Source organism: Ixodes scapularis, unplaced genomic scaffold, assembly GCF_016920785.2.
Source record: "Ixodes scapularis isolate PalLabHiFi unplaced genomic scaffold, ASM1692078v2 PGA_scaffold10__122_contigs__length_95168666, whole genome shotgun sequence".
Taxonomy (NCBI): domain Eukaryota; kingdom Metazoa; phylum Arthropoda; class Arachnida; order Ixodida; family Ixodidae; genus Ixodes; species Ixodes scapularis.
This window is the reverse complement of record NW_024609836.1, coordinates 71,284,457-71,300,111: the sequence shown is the minus strand read 5'-3', so window position 1 is coordinate 71,300,111 and position 15,655 is coordinate 71,284,457. Positions and strand designations below refer to the sequence as shown.

The 15,655-nt window shown below is 49.3% G+C and overlaps 2 protein-coding genes across 2 annotated transcripts in view; one reads left to right on the top strand and one right to left on the bottom strand.

Annotated features, from left to right (window-relative positions):
- Positions 1–8,553, bottom strand: part of LOC8041513 (kinesin-like protein KIF13A) — a 93,260-nt gene extending 84,707 nt beyond the window's left edge. The window contains exon 1 of the mRNA XM_029974132.4: positions 8,284–8,553. Coding sequence (XP_029829992.3) covers positions 8,284–8,338 — 55 coding nt within the window. The 5' untranslated portion in view covers positions 8,339–8,553. The remainder of the gene's footprint in view (positions 1–8,283) is intronic.
- Positions 8,554–8,818: 265 nt separating this feature from the next.
- LOC8041515 (nuclear pore complex protein Nup93) lies at positions 8,819–15,141 on the top strand. Its single transcript, XM_029974129.4, has 3 exons — positions 8,819–10,148; positions 12,455–12,807; positions 13,938–15,141. The coding sequence occupies exons 1-3, from the start codon at positions 9,230–9,232 to the stop codon at positions 15,078–15,080; spliced, it is 2,415 nt and encodes an 804-aa protein (XP_029829989.3). The 5' UTR covers positions 8,819–9,229; the 3' UTR covers positions 15,081–15,141.
- Positions 15,142–15,655: the final 514 nt, after the last annotated feature.

Below are 15,655 nucleotides of genomic sequence, written 5' to 3'. Positions count from 1 at the left end.
AGGAAACAGGCAACGTTAGAAAGAGTAGAAGGGGGGGAAAGAATTGCGGCAACTAAGAGGAGATTGGAAGATTAATGGAAAACATCTAAGAAGGGGTAAAAATACATATAAAAATACGCAATGGAAACACTTTAAAGGAAGGGGGGGGGGGGGGGGCAGAGCCGTATATGTAGAGAGTTCGGTCAATGGGAGGCGCCGGCAGAGCCAGGGCGTGCGGCAGACCCGGAAAGAGGGCTTGGCATGCTCTCTTGACCAACCAGAAGCCGAAAAGAATCCCCTAGCGGTGGTAGCGAGAAACAGTTCTGATCAAAGGTCTATGTTCGTATATGGTTTTAATAAGCGAGTAAGAGTGAAATAGAGTAACTCTTTGTGGTTGAAAATAGGGTTCACGTGCTGTTTTAATCATGATCATGCGGAAAGATGTAAGAAACGAATGCGCCGCTCAACTCTGTTAAACTTGAGGAAGAAAACGAGAAAGGACGGACAAACACAAACTTCCAAATGGCAACAACATTTAATAACACCAAGAGTTTGCTTATATACAGGAAAAAGGGGGGGGGGGGGGGGAGGTGAAAAAGGGGGTTCGAGCAAAACTCTGTTTTGCTCGAACAGAGTACGACTGCTCGGACGGCAGATTCCCGGTCCTCAGCGCTTGGCGTACGGATAATGTCGATCGTTCCGCTAGTCGCACTCTTCCACCATCATTTCGGATGAGCGTGATTGAAACATCACGTGTACCACATTTTCAGTCATCGAGAGTTACTCCAATGCAGTTATCAGGTTTGTTTCTCGCGACCACCGCCAGGGTATTATTTCCGGCTTCTGGTTGGTCAAGTTCGAATTTCTGAAGACGCCCTGGAACACGCCCAGCCCGCTTTCGGCCTCCTCATTTGTCTCCTATACTTCCCAACGAATGACCAAACTCTCTACATATACGGCTCTGGGGGGGGGGGGGGGGGGGGGGGGGGGGGGGGGGGGGGGGGGGGGCGGGGGGGGGGTGCTAGAACAAAATTTATACAAATTATAATATACATTTCTTTTCTTTCTTTTTTTGGTCCAGAGTGTCTTCTAGTACCTACTAATTTCTAAAAAAAAAAAAAAAAGTTTAAAGGAAGCAGAGAAAAGATAACGGCCGCAGAGGGTGCCAAACATACGACCTGTGACGGCAAGGGAAAGCGCGAATGTCTGCCGCAGCGTCTACCACGCTCCGTTACTCGAGAACAAAAAATACGAGGAACTTTCGGTTTGTGCTCTCCTCTCTTTTAAAAGAGGAGGGCAAACACCGCACAAACATTCTTTTTTTTTTTTCGCAAAAACAAACTGCAAAAAAAAAAAATTTAGGTACTTTTAGTTTGATTGCCAGATTTGAGATGAAATCACACAAAGTGAAAATGTTAAAAACATCAAAAACAAAGTTCTCTATTGAAAAAGACCTTTGTTTTTCATATTCTATTTTTTTTTTTTTTTACATTTTCACTTTAAATTCGTGGATCTCAATAACAAATGTCCACGTGCACCCTTTATGGCTAACCATATTTCTGCTTATCGGTGGTCTTCGTCGAGTTTCATCGAACCCAGCCAAAACAGAGAAGCAACAGTGCTCCAGCAAAACGGCACATGCCAAGCTCACCAAGAAAGTTCCTTTATTAAAACATTAAATATAACTATATATATATATATATATATTACCCGAGAGTAGTTTTCCAACTGAAAACTACCCGTCGAGTTAAGAGAGATGGGCGACCTGGCATTCCCGCCGGGCATTCTCCTCCGATAAGTTCTCACGTACATAGGAAAAAAAGAAAAATACATAAACAAATAAATCTGGGCGCCCGTGATTCGATATCGCTTGACGGAACGATTCCTCGAAAAGGCGGCAGCCCATCCAGTGGGAGTCAGGAAGATCAAACCCAGATGACGATCGCACAGAAAAAAAAAACGACTCAAAATATAATTTTTAGAAGTGCCCTTCTGCAAGGAGAATATAATAAGAATAAGTACTAATGTCTTTCTTTTTCTTTGTTTCTTCAAAATTACCCAAAGGCAAAAATTAAAAAAAAAAAGGTCAAGGAGGGGTTTCCGGCGATCTGGAGATAAACCTCGCAGATAAAATGGGGCAGCTCGGCAGAAGTATTATTGATTTGGGCCGGCGGCCGGTGCGGTGGTATGGGGGCAGCGCGCGCGCGCCTTTTGGCGGTCGTCCATCGTCGTAAGTGGACGTTCGGAGATTCCGACCCACGGGCTGCCATCCTATTATCATCATCATCAACCGCCATCTCGATGCTCCCCCCTCCCTTTTTCCCCCAAAACTTTTTTTTTTTTTTCCTGGTCGATACGGTGAAGCTTGCCACCGATTTCTCGACGCGAGCTTGGCTACAACCCGTGCTCGAGCTTTTATCAGTCATCGACATATGAGTCCTTAAACAGGGGGTCCTGATGCTTTGGATGCCGAGTCGCACTACGCATGCGCGCATAAGTTCTGCGCATGCGCGGTGGGCTGTTTGCAGGCCCCCTATTCTAAAACTCTCTATTAAGCGGAAGGTGATCGGTGGACGATGGTGTTAGCACACCGCAGCTCGGAACGCGGGAAGCGAAAGCCCGCGCTATAGAACCCAGGGATCTTGGGTTGGATCCCCACCCCTGCCCCTTTCGATCTGGATGAGCATCGTACACCGGCGCGCGGTCGTGTATCACTACTGCGTGATGCTCGTTGAAGACACCAGGCTAGCGGTCGTACTGCACTCTGCACTGACTAAATTGCTCATCTACATTTAGGCTCCCTTATAGCTTTCAGCTGCCTAAACGCTTATTATTTTTACATATTCTGCATCAGAGCAGCGCGTACGCTCCCTCGTTGTTGCTTTATGTGTATATGTATGTATGTGAGTAAGTATGTATGTATTCATACATGTATGTCTGCATATGTTTGTGTGAAAGAAAGAGGGTGTGCACGTGTTTTCCGTGATTATGTTTTTGTTCTGTTGGTCACAAATAAAATACACGAATGCACGCATCTTTTCGATGTCTGGATCCTCAGGGAGCCATATACAGTATATAGTCTGTAGCAGGTTTAGAACAGCAAGACAAGCTCCTCCTCCTCCCTCCCCTCCCCCCCTCCCTCTCCCCCCCCCCCCCCCCCCCCCCAAAAAAAAAAAAAAAGAAGAAGAAAAGCCCTCGGCTCTTCCCGCTTTAGCAGAACAAAGGAGACGAGCGGAGACAAAAAACCACCAACCAGGGCCAGCAGAGAGCATTTCTGGGAGGAGCACTTGTCTTGTATAGTAGAATTGTGCGAATAAGTATTTAAATATGCGAATAGGAGTTTCGAATAATACACTATTCGACATTCGCTTCGAGATTAACTGTGATATTTGTGTGTTTTTCTTGTTGTTTTTTTAAGTGTTAAAGGGCAACTCCGGTCCATACTTTCGATTTTGGGATTATTGCTGTTTTTAGTGCAGTAAGCGCCCCTGAGTTGCAAGGTGTAATTTTTTTCTCGTTATTGTGCGTAGTTTTAAAGATATCGACGTCTCAAAGTTTTGTTTGGGGCGCGGCCGACAAAACCGAAACTAGCCGCTTGAGGTTCCGGCAACACTGGAAATCACCCGGGGTGGTGGTGGTGAATACGTTTATTTAAAGAGAAAAAATATATATCTCTGGAGACTCGAAGTTTTCATGACGCGGTGGCCTCAAGGCTTGGCATCGTCTCCTCGGTTAAAGGTGTTAGATGGAGTTTCCCAGGTCTCCCTCAGAAATATACTCTAAGAGAGATCTGAGGATCCTGGTCTTGCGTGAGGTGTCGCCCGCTGGGTGCGTCCAGTCCTGCAGTTTAGAAGGTCTTTCGTCATTCGCCATCTTACTGAAGATGAGTGTTCTGAGGGTGGAGAGGGCCACACATTCCCAGAGTATGTGTTTAAGTCTGGGAATGGATTCCTCGGCTTGACACCGCTGGCATCTGGGGTCGGGAGGGACAGCGTAGGGTTGTTGTTTCTTAAGTCTTGCCAGGTCCATTTGGTATCTGAACCTGGGTGTGACTGCTCCTCCTGTGCGTATGCGGCGGAGGATCACCGATTCTTTTCTCTTGAATTCTTCCCTAGGGAGAGGATGTTGTTCTGGGGTCCATGATCTTGCCAGAAGATGTTTTCGTGTCTTCTGGGCTAACCTGAGTTCCTCCCTTGGATCGTATGGGGGAAGCTCAGAGTCTTGTTGCTGTGGTGTTGAGCCTGCCGTGGAGGACTGAGACAACAAGGACGGTGTTCCGAAGACCTTCTCGGCGAAGGTCTTCGGAACGCTCGGAATGGGATCCTCAAGCCTGTGTACGGCCGCAGCGCCGCCGCGTACATCCGGGACCTTTCTACGCTCGCCGCTCGTCGGTGCCTGATCCCACTACACCTTTCTAGTATGCGCCGCCTTTTCCACCGCTTGGTGGCGGGTATGTCGACGGGTCATTTCTTGTTTCCGTACTTTCTAAACTGCATTTGTTTCTTTTCTGATCTAAAATACTGAACAAAAACTACTTTTATAAAAAATTGAAACGGTTCGCGCCACTTTAATTTTGTATTTCGACTAAAAAAAAAGATCGAGGTGCACCTAAGCACTTTTTATGAGTTGTGAATGCGAAAGCATGCAAGCCGCTCGTCCGCTCCCTTTTTCGTCTGCTGCATACTTTTCGCCGCCGGTCAGCGCGTGTGCTCCCCAATCCCCAGTCAGCGCGTGTGATATGTCACGTCAGGCACGTGACATATCACACGTGCCTGACGTGTCATATGTCACGAGGGTAAAATTTTCCCGCTAAATAGGGCGGGAACATTTTCCGCTATGCACTAAGCAAATAAGCATCAAAATAACGGCGCCTACAAAGAAAAAAAAAAATCGGGTACTGAAAAGCCGTTACTCTGTTCGGATCCATTCGAGACGTACGACCTACTATGACAATGTAATCCCGTAAAACCTATGGGATTGCGATTGACCAATATGATGCGGTTCACGCGTTCCTGGGGGCGTAAATACCCCAAGGCGCGGTGTAATTATTCGATCTCCGCCCCTGCCCATCTCGATGAGCATCGTACGGGCGACGTGCGGTCGTGTAATCCCGAGACTGCGGGATCCACGTTAAAATGCCCAGGTAGGGGTGGCGCCGCACCCTGACAAATTGCTCCCTTTTGTCGCCATTCCTCAAGGTCAGGCCGACGTCTGCACGCTGTCTAGACATTCAGCGCCTATAATATGCATTTTTAAATATAATAATCTACGCATAAAATGGAATGACGTTCGATAAAGGCAAGCAAACAAGATCCGACGAATAACGAAAAAAAAAAAAATGTTTTACTTTATAACGAAAAATAGTCTCCGATTTTTGTAAGGTTAGCGCTTTCTACCGAAACCAATGATTTTCTGTAGCACTGCTCGTTCAGAAACATTAGTTCCTTTGTCTGTTTCTTTCTTGCCAGTTGTCGATAAGTATTTCTGACAAAAAACGTGCGTGCCTATGGTGCGTGCCAAAAGTGTTTTTGTTGGGCTCTTCCAGCGCAACTAGGGGACATTTTTAACCTTGTTTTCACTTTTTTTTTAAATTTTAATAATGTTTTTTTCTCTCTCTCTCTCTCTTCAGGGCTAAATATGTCAGTTCTCGAAACAACAAATGAAGCGACTTGTGATTGTTTGGTAAAATCATGGCGCCTGGGACCCGCCTCGGACTTGTGTATCTACCGCGTCCTCGTTTATGGTTTTTGGTAAATACCGACGACTGCGCACTCGTGTCAGCCTGGCGTAATCCTCATGCATTAAAAAAAAAAAAAAAATGGCAGGAAAAGGAAATAAAATTGTCAGACTTTATATCCCCTTCACTCTACAAAAATAGACGCCCCAGTGGCTGACCATGTCGTTTCATTGTTTCACGGAAGCTATAGGCTCCCCCATTGGAAGATGGTTTATTTGTCCTTTTTTTATTTTATTTTTATCCGAGCGAGGTCATCTATTCTCATTTTTACTCAAATACACCTTCTAGTTACACCTCGGCGCTAAATTACGTCGCAGTTTAGTTAAAAAATCAATTTATGCGATCCTTTCAAAGGGCCAACGCGCCAGCGGAGTCACACTGTAGATAGAAGCTTCAAAACCGTACCGCCGGGTTTGTTACGGGAAATTATAGCGCTTACATGTTGGTATGACCGAGATGAAAAACGTAATTAGACGGCAGCCCTTATTCTCAAAAAGCTGAAGTGCTTGTATCCCGCTTTTAATGACCTAACCGGAAGTGACGAAAGATGTAAAGCACACGGTGGAAGAGACAGAAAAAAAAAAAAAAAATGCTGTCTGTCTCTTGCATTTTTTTTTTTTTTTCAGACAAGCATCAGGTTTTACTATCCCTATGATGATATCCTGCCATATCGGTTACAATGTGTTGTTCAGCCTGCCTTTGCGTAAAACCAAGTGAGCTCGTTTTTCTTTTTCTTTCGTACAATACCAGATTATGTGTGTTTGTATGACAGTCTGTGTGTTTTGTAAAACTAGACTTTCTTGTTGTTTTTTTTTTATCGTACCTGCTCTAGTGCTTGGGTGATGTAGGTCATTTCCTAAATAAACAAATCCGACAGAATTTTCCATGCCATTCTTTCTGATGAAAACAATAATAATAATGAATATACGATTTGTTTAATGAACATCATAACTTGTAAAATTATATAAGGTGCATATACGTCCTTATATGATCTTGTATATAATAAGGCAGACGAAACGCTAAAACACTCATCTCCAAAACCAACTGTTAAAATTTTGTGGCGTCTGTTTCCCAAGCACCTCTCTGAAACAGAATTCAGCGCTGTTACTGCATCGCAAAATGCAATGTTACCGCATCGCAAAATGCAAATTACCCATTAGGTATACCTAGACACACACACAGCAGCAGTGAAACGAAAATAGAAAAGACAAGATATGCACGCGGAAATAAGATGCATAACACCATTGTTTGTATAACCTCGATGTTTTTGTTTCACCCTCCGACCTGTCTCCTTCCTTCAAAATGTGTACTTCGGGACCCTTTCTTTTTTTTCTTTTTTTTTTGCCCACTATTTTTACACTGCGTGCTACATTTCTCAAGTTGTAAAAAGAAAAAGGAAAGACAAACAAATAAAAAGGACACACCAGCCACGCGTACGCCCAAGTAACATAACAACTAGCAAATATTTGTTTTCCACCCTTGACGAAACGATATGAGGGCGACCACGTCGCACTACAACAGTGTACACGCCCCTTTAAACCCCTCCTCCCCTCCCCTTTTTTTTAAAGAAAAAGGAACTCAAAAGCGCCAAAACAAGAAGGGGGAGAGAAGGGGGGGGGGGGAAGAAATAAATAAAACAAAAAGAGTTGAATGGTAGCTCGCACAGGGGCAACATGGCAACGGATTGTTCGAAGCCAAGCACCGTGTCATTCGCGTGCTCCAATAAGCTCGCAGGCAACCCACCCACCGACCTGCGTTACGTTCGGGGCCAGCGAGCGCACAGCTGGGAGAGCACGGAGCGCGGAAACACCCGGAAACACACGAGCGCATGACGAAGCAGATGAGTTGTATAACCACGCGGCGTGGTTGTTTTGCCTTCGCGAAAAACAAACAACACCAACAGGCGAACACAGAGGAGACACAGTGAGGGGTTTGAACCCCTCGCCGTTGCATTTCGGTTTCGTTTCTGAAAAGGATCGCGGAGACTCGGGACGTGTAGACTACGGACGGCCGAGTTGGTTTGGTGGCGAGGTGCGTTAGGAATCGTTGCTTTTCGACGAGTACGAGAGTTTGAAAGATGGAATGAATGGGCTACACGAATTAAAAAATAAACGTAAGCTGGGACAAAACAAAACAAATTAAAAAAAACGCGCTTGTCGTTGTTTTTGAAAGGTGAGACGCGGTGGAGATTTGAGGCGAGACGCTCGCTACAACAACAGAAGAAAAAAGGGGAGTAGACGATTCATAGTCGACGCGTCGACCTTTTGGTGAACCTTAACGTCCGCTTCTCTTTTCATACCGCGAGGAGCTTAATATGCCGTATGTGCGGGGTTTTCTCTTCTTTTAGGAGACGGGGTGCGAAGCGCGAGCGGATCGATAAATGCCACTTGGCGTGTGCGTGTTTGTGTTTTGACCAAGGCCTTCTCCCAGAAAAAAAGCGTACGCGAATCCTTACGCGGTTTTCGTTTTTAATGTTTTCGGTTGCCCCCTTCTCCGGTGTGCTGGCGGGGAGGGGGGGCGACGCGCCCGAGGCGGGAATGGCAGCGAAAATTGGCGTGCTTACGTACCTCGTCGATTCATCGGCCGCACACGCACAGCCACTTTGATCTTGTCAGTCGTCATGGTCGTGCGGCGTTGGTCCGCGATCGGGCAGACTATCCGAAACGGAGACACTGGAATACCATCGGGGCGTCGTGGTCGTCCATTCGGCCGTCTACATGTTCGCCGAGGGGTCCTGGTGCACGCAAGGAATCCTCCGGATCACACACGAAGTCTCCGCGAGGAAAATCTCGCACCATGCTCCGGCGCCATGTTTGCGAGATGAGACTCGGGAGACAAGTTGGGCTGGTGCAATCGATATTCGAGCATCAGGCGCTTAATGTTTTACTATACACTGTCGGAATAAGCTAGTTGTTTGTTTAATTATATTTTACGGTTTTATAGGTAGTTTATGTGTTTATATAACGAGTACGAATGATATCGACCTGGTCAAAACTGTAAACCGCTGATAATGGCGACATTCGAGTCGCAAGTATAGCCAGTCTAGCAACATAAACTTTCAAACTAAACTCAACCGTTGTCATTAACACACTGTATCACGCGTTTATGCCGTGATAACAAATAGTGTAATACGGTAAAGTCACAAGTAGGTGAAGCGTTGTGTAAAAATAATAACGTATCACAATAAGACCAATACTAAAACTCATAGTGTGGTTTAAACTTAAAATCTGTTTTCTCATTGGACTATTTAGCGGATAAGGTGTACGACAGCTACGACTGCTTGAAGCTCGTTGGGTAAACCACGCGGAAACGGTTGCGATGGTTGCGGTTGGAAATAGCAAGAAATAGCGCGTCTCGAGAACGGACCGCGCGTGCTGTGGCAGCATCGGCGGCGTTCCTGAATTTTTCGCTTGAAAGTTTTTTTTGCCAGTATCCCACTTGTGCGCTCGACGTCGCCTTAAAAACGGAACCCGGCCCTCCAGCACGGCCGAGAGCGGTCTCTAAAGCCAAACCATGATGGACGAAGACAGCGCGGGCTTCGGCGAGCTCCTGCAGCAAGCCGAGCAGCTCACCGCCGACATCGACGGCAACACAGACCTGCCGAGGGTTCAGCGAAACCTCAAGCAGATCCTCGAAGAAGGACAGCAGCTATGGTCCCGCACGGCGCAGCTCTCGGCCAAGGACACGACGGACGTCAAGGCGTCCATCCTGCTCGGCTCGCAGGGCTTCGACCTGCCTAAGGTGTCCAAGAAGCTCGAGAGTCTAAGCGCCGTCAAGAGCTTCGAGCCTATCGAGCCCATCCACGAGACAGACATCGACTCCTTCCTGCGCAACGAGCGGGAGAACGCGCTTTTGTCTGTCATTCAGGAGTCGACTAAGACGACGCTACGCGAAGCGGACGACTTCTACTGGCAGGTGATGTCGAGCGACTGGCAGCGGGAGAAGCAACGCATCCTCAACTCTCTGCTCGGTTCCTCCAACGAAGTGATGGACGTGAGCGTGGCCCAAGAAACCACCGTGTTCCCCGTCAACATGAAAACCCGCAGCGCCATGTCGGCCACTGAAGTGGCCTACGCTCGCGAAGTCTACCTCTACAACGAGCAAGTGGTGTTGGGTGGGTTGCGGCCCAACCTGGCCGAGCGTTTCAAAGTTCTCGCCAAGGAAGGCAACGACAGGGGGGCCGCCGACCTGTGGGACATGGTTTGCGCCTTGCTGGACGCGCCGCGTCGAGGCGTAGAGAGAGACGAGGCGTTCAATGCCGGCTTCGTGCGTCAAGCGCGCCGCTACCTGGAGAGGAGCTACTGCCGCTACATGCGCATGATCGTTCAGGGGAACCTCGAGCAGGCGTCGATGGGAGGAGTCCCCGGAACGCTGAACCTGGTCACCAGCTTCCTGAATGTCAAGGCACCCGTGGTGGCTTCTGCCAGTGAAGGTTGTTTGAGGATTTATCTCTTGGGCTTTCCTCGTATTTGTTGGAGCAGTCACCTCCTTGGGGCTGTACGGCGAGCAAGTTCGTCTGCTTCCGGCGTGGAGGGTGCAGTGACGTCGCGGCACCGAGCTCTAATTGAAGGATATAGGGGATACGCTCAAAGGCAATTGTCTGCTATAGCCGTATTTGAGTGCACTGTCCACTGGGCATGCCCAGAACGAGCTCAAATGTATAGGTTCCTGAAACTGGCAATCTTAATGGTGTGGAATGCACATTGCAAAAGCACTGTGGAAGCTCACCACATGCTTCCAGCTATGCTCGTGTGCATAGCTGGAAGCATGCGCTGTGCAGCTAGTCACACGGCAGTGGCCAGCAGTGAATACACCCCATGCTCCCCTCACCCCATAGCTGATGGTGCGGTGCAAGCTATGTGCTCATTAAACCAGTACACTTGACCATGCTCCCGCCCCATACCCACGTGCAGAGAGCGAAGTAGGGTGTTAAAAGGGAGGCAGTTGGTTGGTCCAGGAAGTGCGTAGCTCCCTCCGCAGCATCAGCTTGGGAGTAAACGGGGTATAGTTGTAGCAATGGCTGCCCTTGCCTTTTTTTGTGGTTGCTGGAAATTCACCAATTCTTTACGAATGAGGACTCGTCTTTCAAGAGAGGGGAGATGGAATACTTCAATGGGTACATTGTTTTTCTTGTCTAACAACCGGCGGATGTACTACAACAAACAAAAATTGCAGCTGAGATGTTCACTACCCAGCAAAGAAAGTGCCATCTGCAGGGGTGGAGCTTCGTCAATTGCATATGTATCACTCGCTCTCACCTTTTCGTGCCTCCTATTCCATGTGTAAGGAGGAGGGAATGTTTTGGAGTTGACATGCTCACCTTATAGACAACTAAAGGACTGCTTTCACAGGCACTTGCTGTGTTGGGTTAAAATTCCGCTTTCTTGTGCATTTTTTTTTTCAGACATCGCTCGATTTTTGAGGGGAGCTACGCTGTTTTGGTGGTTACATCTTGTGATGCCCCAACCAAGCACTACCGCAGTTGTTTCTCAGTGAGAGAACAGGTCAAATTCTAAAAAAACTCAAGGCTGTCATGTCCCATCCTTGTCACCAGTGTAATCGTCAGCAAGTTTCTAGGAGCGGTCGTCTATTCTCGCTGTTCCCGGGAACTCTCCGATTGTCGGACTATTGATACAGAGCACTGCAGTGCAATGCTAAAGCAATCCTTGGAGGCCGGCTTGCTTGAAATGAAATTTGTCGTTTTCATTTAGGACACATGAGGATATGGCTAAAGCTAGGCCCACAAATGCACGAGATGCGTTTGTCGGCCTGCTCGTGTGCTAGCTTTGACAGCGCTTACTTTTAGACTCGTACATAAGATCGTATAATTTCCGACGGACTGGTCCAGGTGGTGGAAGACGTAAAAACACCAAACTATGTAACAGTTTTACTTAAAAACAGTGAACGGCTTTCCAAACACACATTTCATAACCCCCGAGCGAGGTGAACATATTAATGCTAAGCAGGTTCTTTGCAATTCCTAAATAAAATTTGTTTGGTAGAGCTCTCCCTAAAATACCGAGCACGCACCCATGTCGCAATAAGCGTCTACCACCTACTTTTAAAACATGTAAAATATAGGCAGAGGACATATCAAGTCCCCACCCCGGCAAACTTCTGTGCTAATCGAGGTACTCCCAAGCGTTGGCTGCTTCTCCGAGAAGCCGGTGCAATGCAGTGAAGCTTTACGGAGCTTGACGCGAGAGGCACCAGACCACTGTACTGTGCCTATACAGTTTTATCAGACCAAACAAGGGGTTGCACCATTATGTGCCCTCAGCTCTCGGACCTAACAAGTGCCCATCTCCATTTTAAAGCGAAAGCATTAACTGGTCTCGTAGAGCAAGCTGACGTCATCGGTCTGAAGCGCGAAAACGGCAGATAGTTTCCTTCAATTCCATTGGCTGGCGCGCGTCGACGGGGCTCCCATTGGCCGCTGCGCTCGTCAGTTTCCACGACCGCTCACTCCATGGCGCTGCGTGTCCATCAGCACGAAGCGTCCAAGGTCAGCAAGGGAGCACACGCGCTGACTGCCGACGAAAAGTATGCAGCAGACGAAAAAGGGAGCGGACGAGCAGCTTGCATGCTTTCGCAATCACAACTAATAAAGAATGCTTAGGTGTACCTCAAGCTTTTTTTCGTGATTATCTTTATCTTTGACTCGCTCAGTGTTTCCCAGTATAGTTTCGTGTGTACTTTTTCATTGGCTGTGAAGTATGACCTTGAACTCGATTGCAGGCACAGTCTTGGGGCAGCCCGTGTGGGCCTTGGTCTACCTCTGCCTCCGCTGCGGAGACCTGGACGCCGCCGCAGAAGTGTGCCGGCGGGCAGGCGCCATGGCCGGCGAGCTGGCGCCACTCCTCGAGGAGTGTGCTGCGTCGGAAGACCGCCGCTTGGGGCCCAGCTCGGAGAACAAGGTGCGGCTCCAGTACACCCGGTCGGGCGGCAGTGCCTCGGGGGACCCCTTCAAGCAGGCCGTCTTCTGCGTGCTGGGTCGCTGCGACGTGGCCCAGGACCACGCCCAGGTGGCGACCACGGTGGAGGACTACCTGTGGCTCCACTTGTGCCAGGTGCACACCGAAGAGCTCCAGGTGCGTCTGTTGTTCATCTGCTTGCCGCTATTTTTGCCGAGTTTCGTCAAGAAACTGTCTTGCGGTGAGACGACACATGGACGTTGTCTGTGCTTTGGTTTGCTGGTGCGTAATCTTTCTGCAACGACCTAGGCTCCTCTGAAGGCCTCGGGGAGACATAGCAGTTAATATCTTCCTGAAGCACACCTGAAGCTAGGTGCTCACGAGTTTGTTGGCAGACTCGACAGTTTGAAAACGGACACCACGTTATGGGCATTGGTTTGGGAGGTAGTTCTACCTAGGGAGCCTTCATGTGCGCTTTGCTAGGGTGATGCCACCCTTTGTAATACCACTCGCTGACAAACCAGCAGCCCTTTGGGTTCTCAACGATAATCCGTGGGGCTTACAACCCTCCCGGAAACAAGCACCTTATCTCACAAGTTTGGAGCAGCGTTGTGGAAATCACGGTGGGAGGATTAGCATTTTCTCCCTCAGATGGGAGGACCGATGGACACAAGGGTCACTTTCCGGCGTACGGGGAAACAATAAGAGAAACAAAATGGCAGTGGAAGAGGGTGTGGGAAAGGGAAACAGGCAGTTGGCATCACTCTATGCGAAGTGCACATGAAGGCACCCTAGTTCTACCGATGGCATGTTGTTGACAAGGGTCTATTCTTACTAAATAATCCTTCAACAGATGCAACTTGTTTGGTAGCTAGCTTTCAGGAATCTGGCCCAGTGGTCTGTCGGTGTAGTATGCATATATACAATAGAGGAGTATTCACTCGTAGCAACCTCCAAGACGGAAAGGATAGAAAAAAAAAGTATGTAAGAGCCATTAAGGGGTCATCGTGTTGGCAATAATGTTGGTGTGTTTTGTATACTTTGCCTGTTCTCAAATTTCATGGCATGCAGCTTTAGCCGGCTTGGATGCTTACTCACCCTTCCATGTCAGACTGCCAAGAGTGAAAAGCATCATCTGCCTTTCATATAACCCAACGACTTTTTGTGGGCATTTCTTATAACTTTAGCAGTTCCTTACAAGTGAGGGTGTTCTACTAGGTGTGCTGAACTCTAGTATCAAAATGTTTGTTACACGTGTCCCAACGTTTGCCGAGTCACGTAATCAGGGTCGACTCTCGCCGTCGCAGGCTGGCGAAGAGGAGCCTCAAGACTGGCTGACCCTGTCTCGCCTCCAGCGCATCCTCCTCGAAGACCACGGGGAGTCACACTTTGACGCTCAGAACCAGCCCTTCCTCTACTTCCAAGTGCTCTTCCTGACGGCCCAGTTCGAGGCAGCCATCGAGTTTCTCTCCCGCTACGAGCCGCTGCGCTGTCACGCCGTGCACGTGGCACTCGTGCTCTACGAGGCCGGCCTAGTGACGCCGCCACACTCGGTCCAGGCCGGTCTGGTGTCCAAAGCACCGGACGGTGGGCCGCCCCGGCTCAACCTGGCACGCCTGGTCACAAGCTACACGCGCAAGTTTGAGGCCACGGACCCCCGCGAGGCCCTCAACTACTTTTACTTCCTTCGTAAGTTAAAGGGGGTCCACGGGGAGAACCTTTTTGTGGCGTGCGTCAGCGAGCTGGTCCTCGAGACGCGGGAGTTCGACGCACTCCTGGGGAAGATGGAGCGCGACGGGTGCCGGCGACCCGGCGCCGTGGACCGCTTCCAGGCGGACACGCACCGGATCGTCGAAGCGGTCGCGGGAGACTGCGAGAAGCGTGGACTCTACGAGGACGCGGTCCGTCTGCTCGACCTGTGCGGGAAGCACGACGAGGCAGTTCGGCTCCTCAACCGGCTGCTCGGGCAGCAAGTGCCGCTGCCGTCGGGGCCGGCGTGGGAGCGGCTCCACTCGCTCGCGGTGGAGCTGGCGGAGCGGTACCGCAGCCACGGGACCAACGCGTCCGCAGACGCGACGTCGGCGCTCTACCTTCTGCTCGACCTCGGGCTGTTCTTCCTTCAGGCGCGGCAGGGGCAGGCAGTGCTGGCGCTGGAGACAATGCGCAAGTTGCAGATCATACCGCTCGATCCGTCGGAGGTGGAGGCGAGCGCGAGAGCGCTCCCGCAGAGGTCGGAGGAGGTTCGTCGGATCTTGGCAGACGTGCTGTTGGCCGTCATGAACCTGCTGTATAGCCGCTACAAGGAGCTTAAGGGAGGAGAGAGGGACGAGGAGAGGAAGCGCCTCAAGTTGCAGGCGCAGGCGATCCTCGAGTATGCGGGGATGATACCTTATCGGATGCCAGGCGACACCAATGCACGCCTGGTCCAGATGGAAGTGCTCATGAGTTGAGTGCCTGCTTCGAGCTTCTGCTCAACTCAGTTTGTATGTAATAAATTCCAATTTCATGTTTAAATTCCAAATGTGTACTTGTTTGGAGTGGCAGCAATTGACAACAGCTCAGTGAAGCTGATATTATACTCCGTTTCACCTTTTCATGGACCATAGTGGACGCTACAAGTCCTCCCAGCCAATCCAGTGCCGCAAATGTATCGTGGGACTATGCACCCCGCACGTCGCTGCTCTCCCCTCCCAAAGGTCACGTGGCACATGTGCAGTATTCGTAACCTATGGGTGGCACGCTAGTTCCTATCAAAATGGCTGTCATCTGGATGATCGTCGTAAAACAGCAGTACGAGGGTGGGCCTGTGACGCGCAAGTAATTCTAATTTTGTGAAATGCGAGCCATGTAAGAGCCTCGCTTCATACTTCCGCATCAGGAAGGTGTAAGCAAGCCTTCATTCTGAAGCCAATCACCCAGGAGCTAAGGAGTGCGATTCTCACTCCGCAGTACCACCATTGCTGAAAGTTGCAAGTAAGAGTGGCTCCGATGGCTCGTAACAGGCTCTGCAGTTCATCTTAAGGTA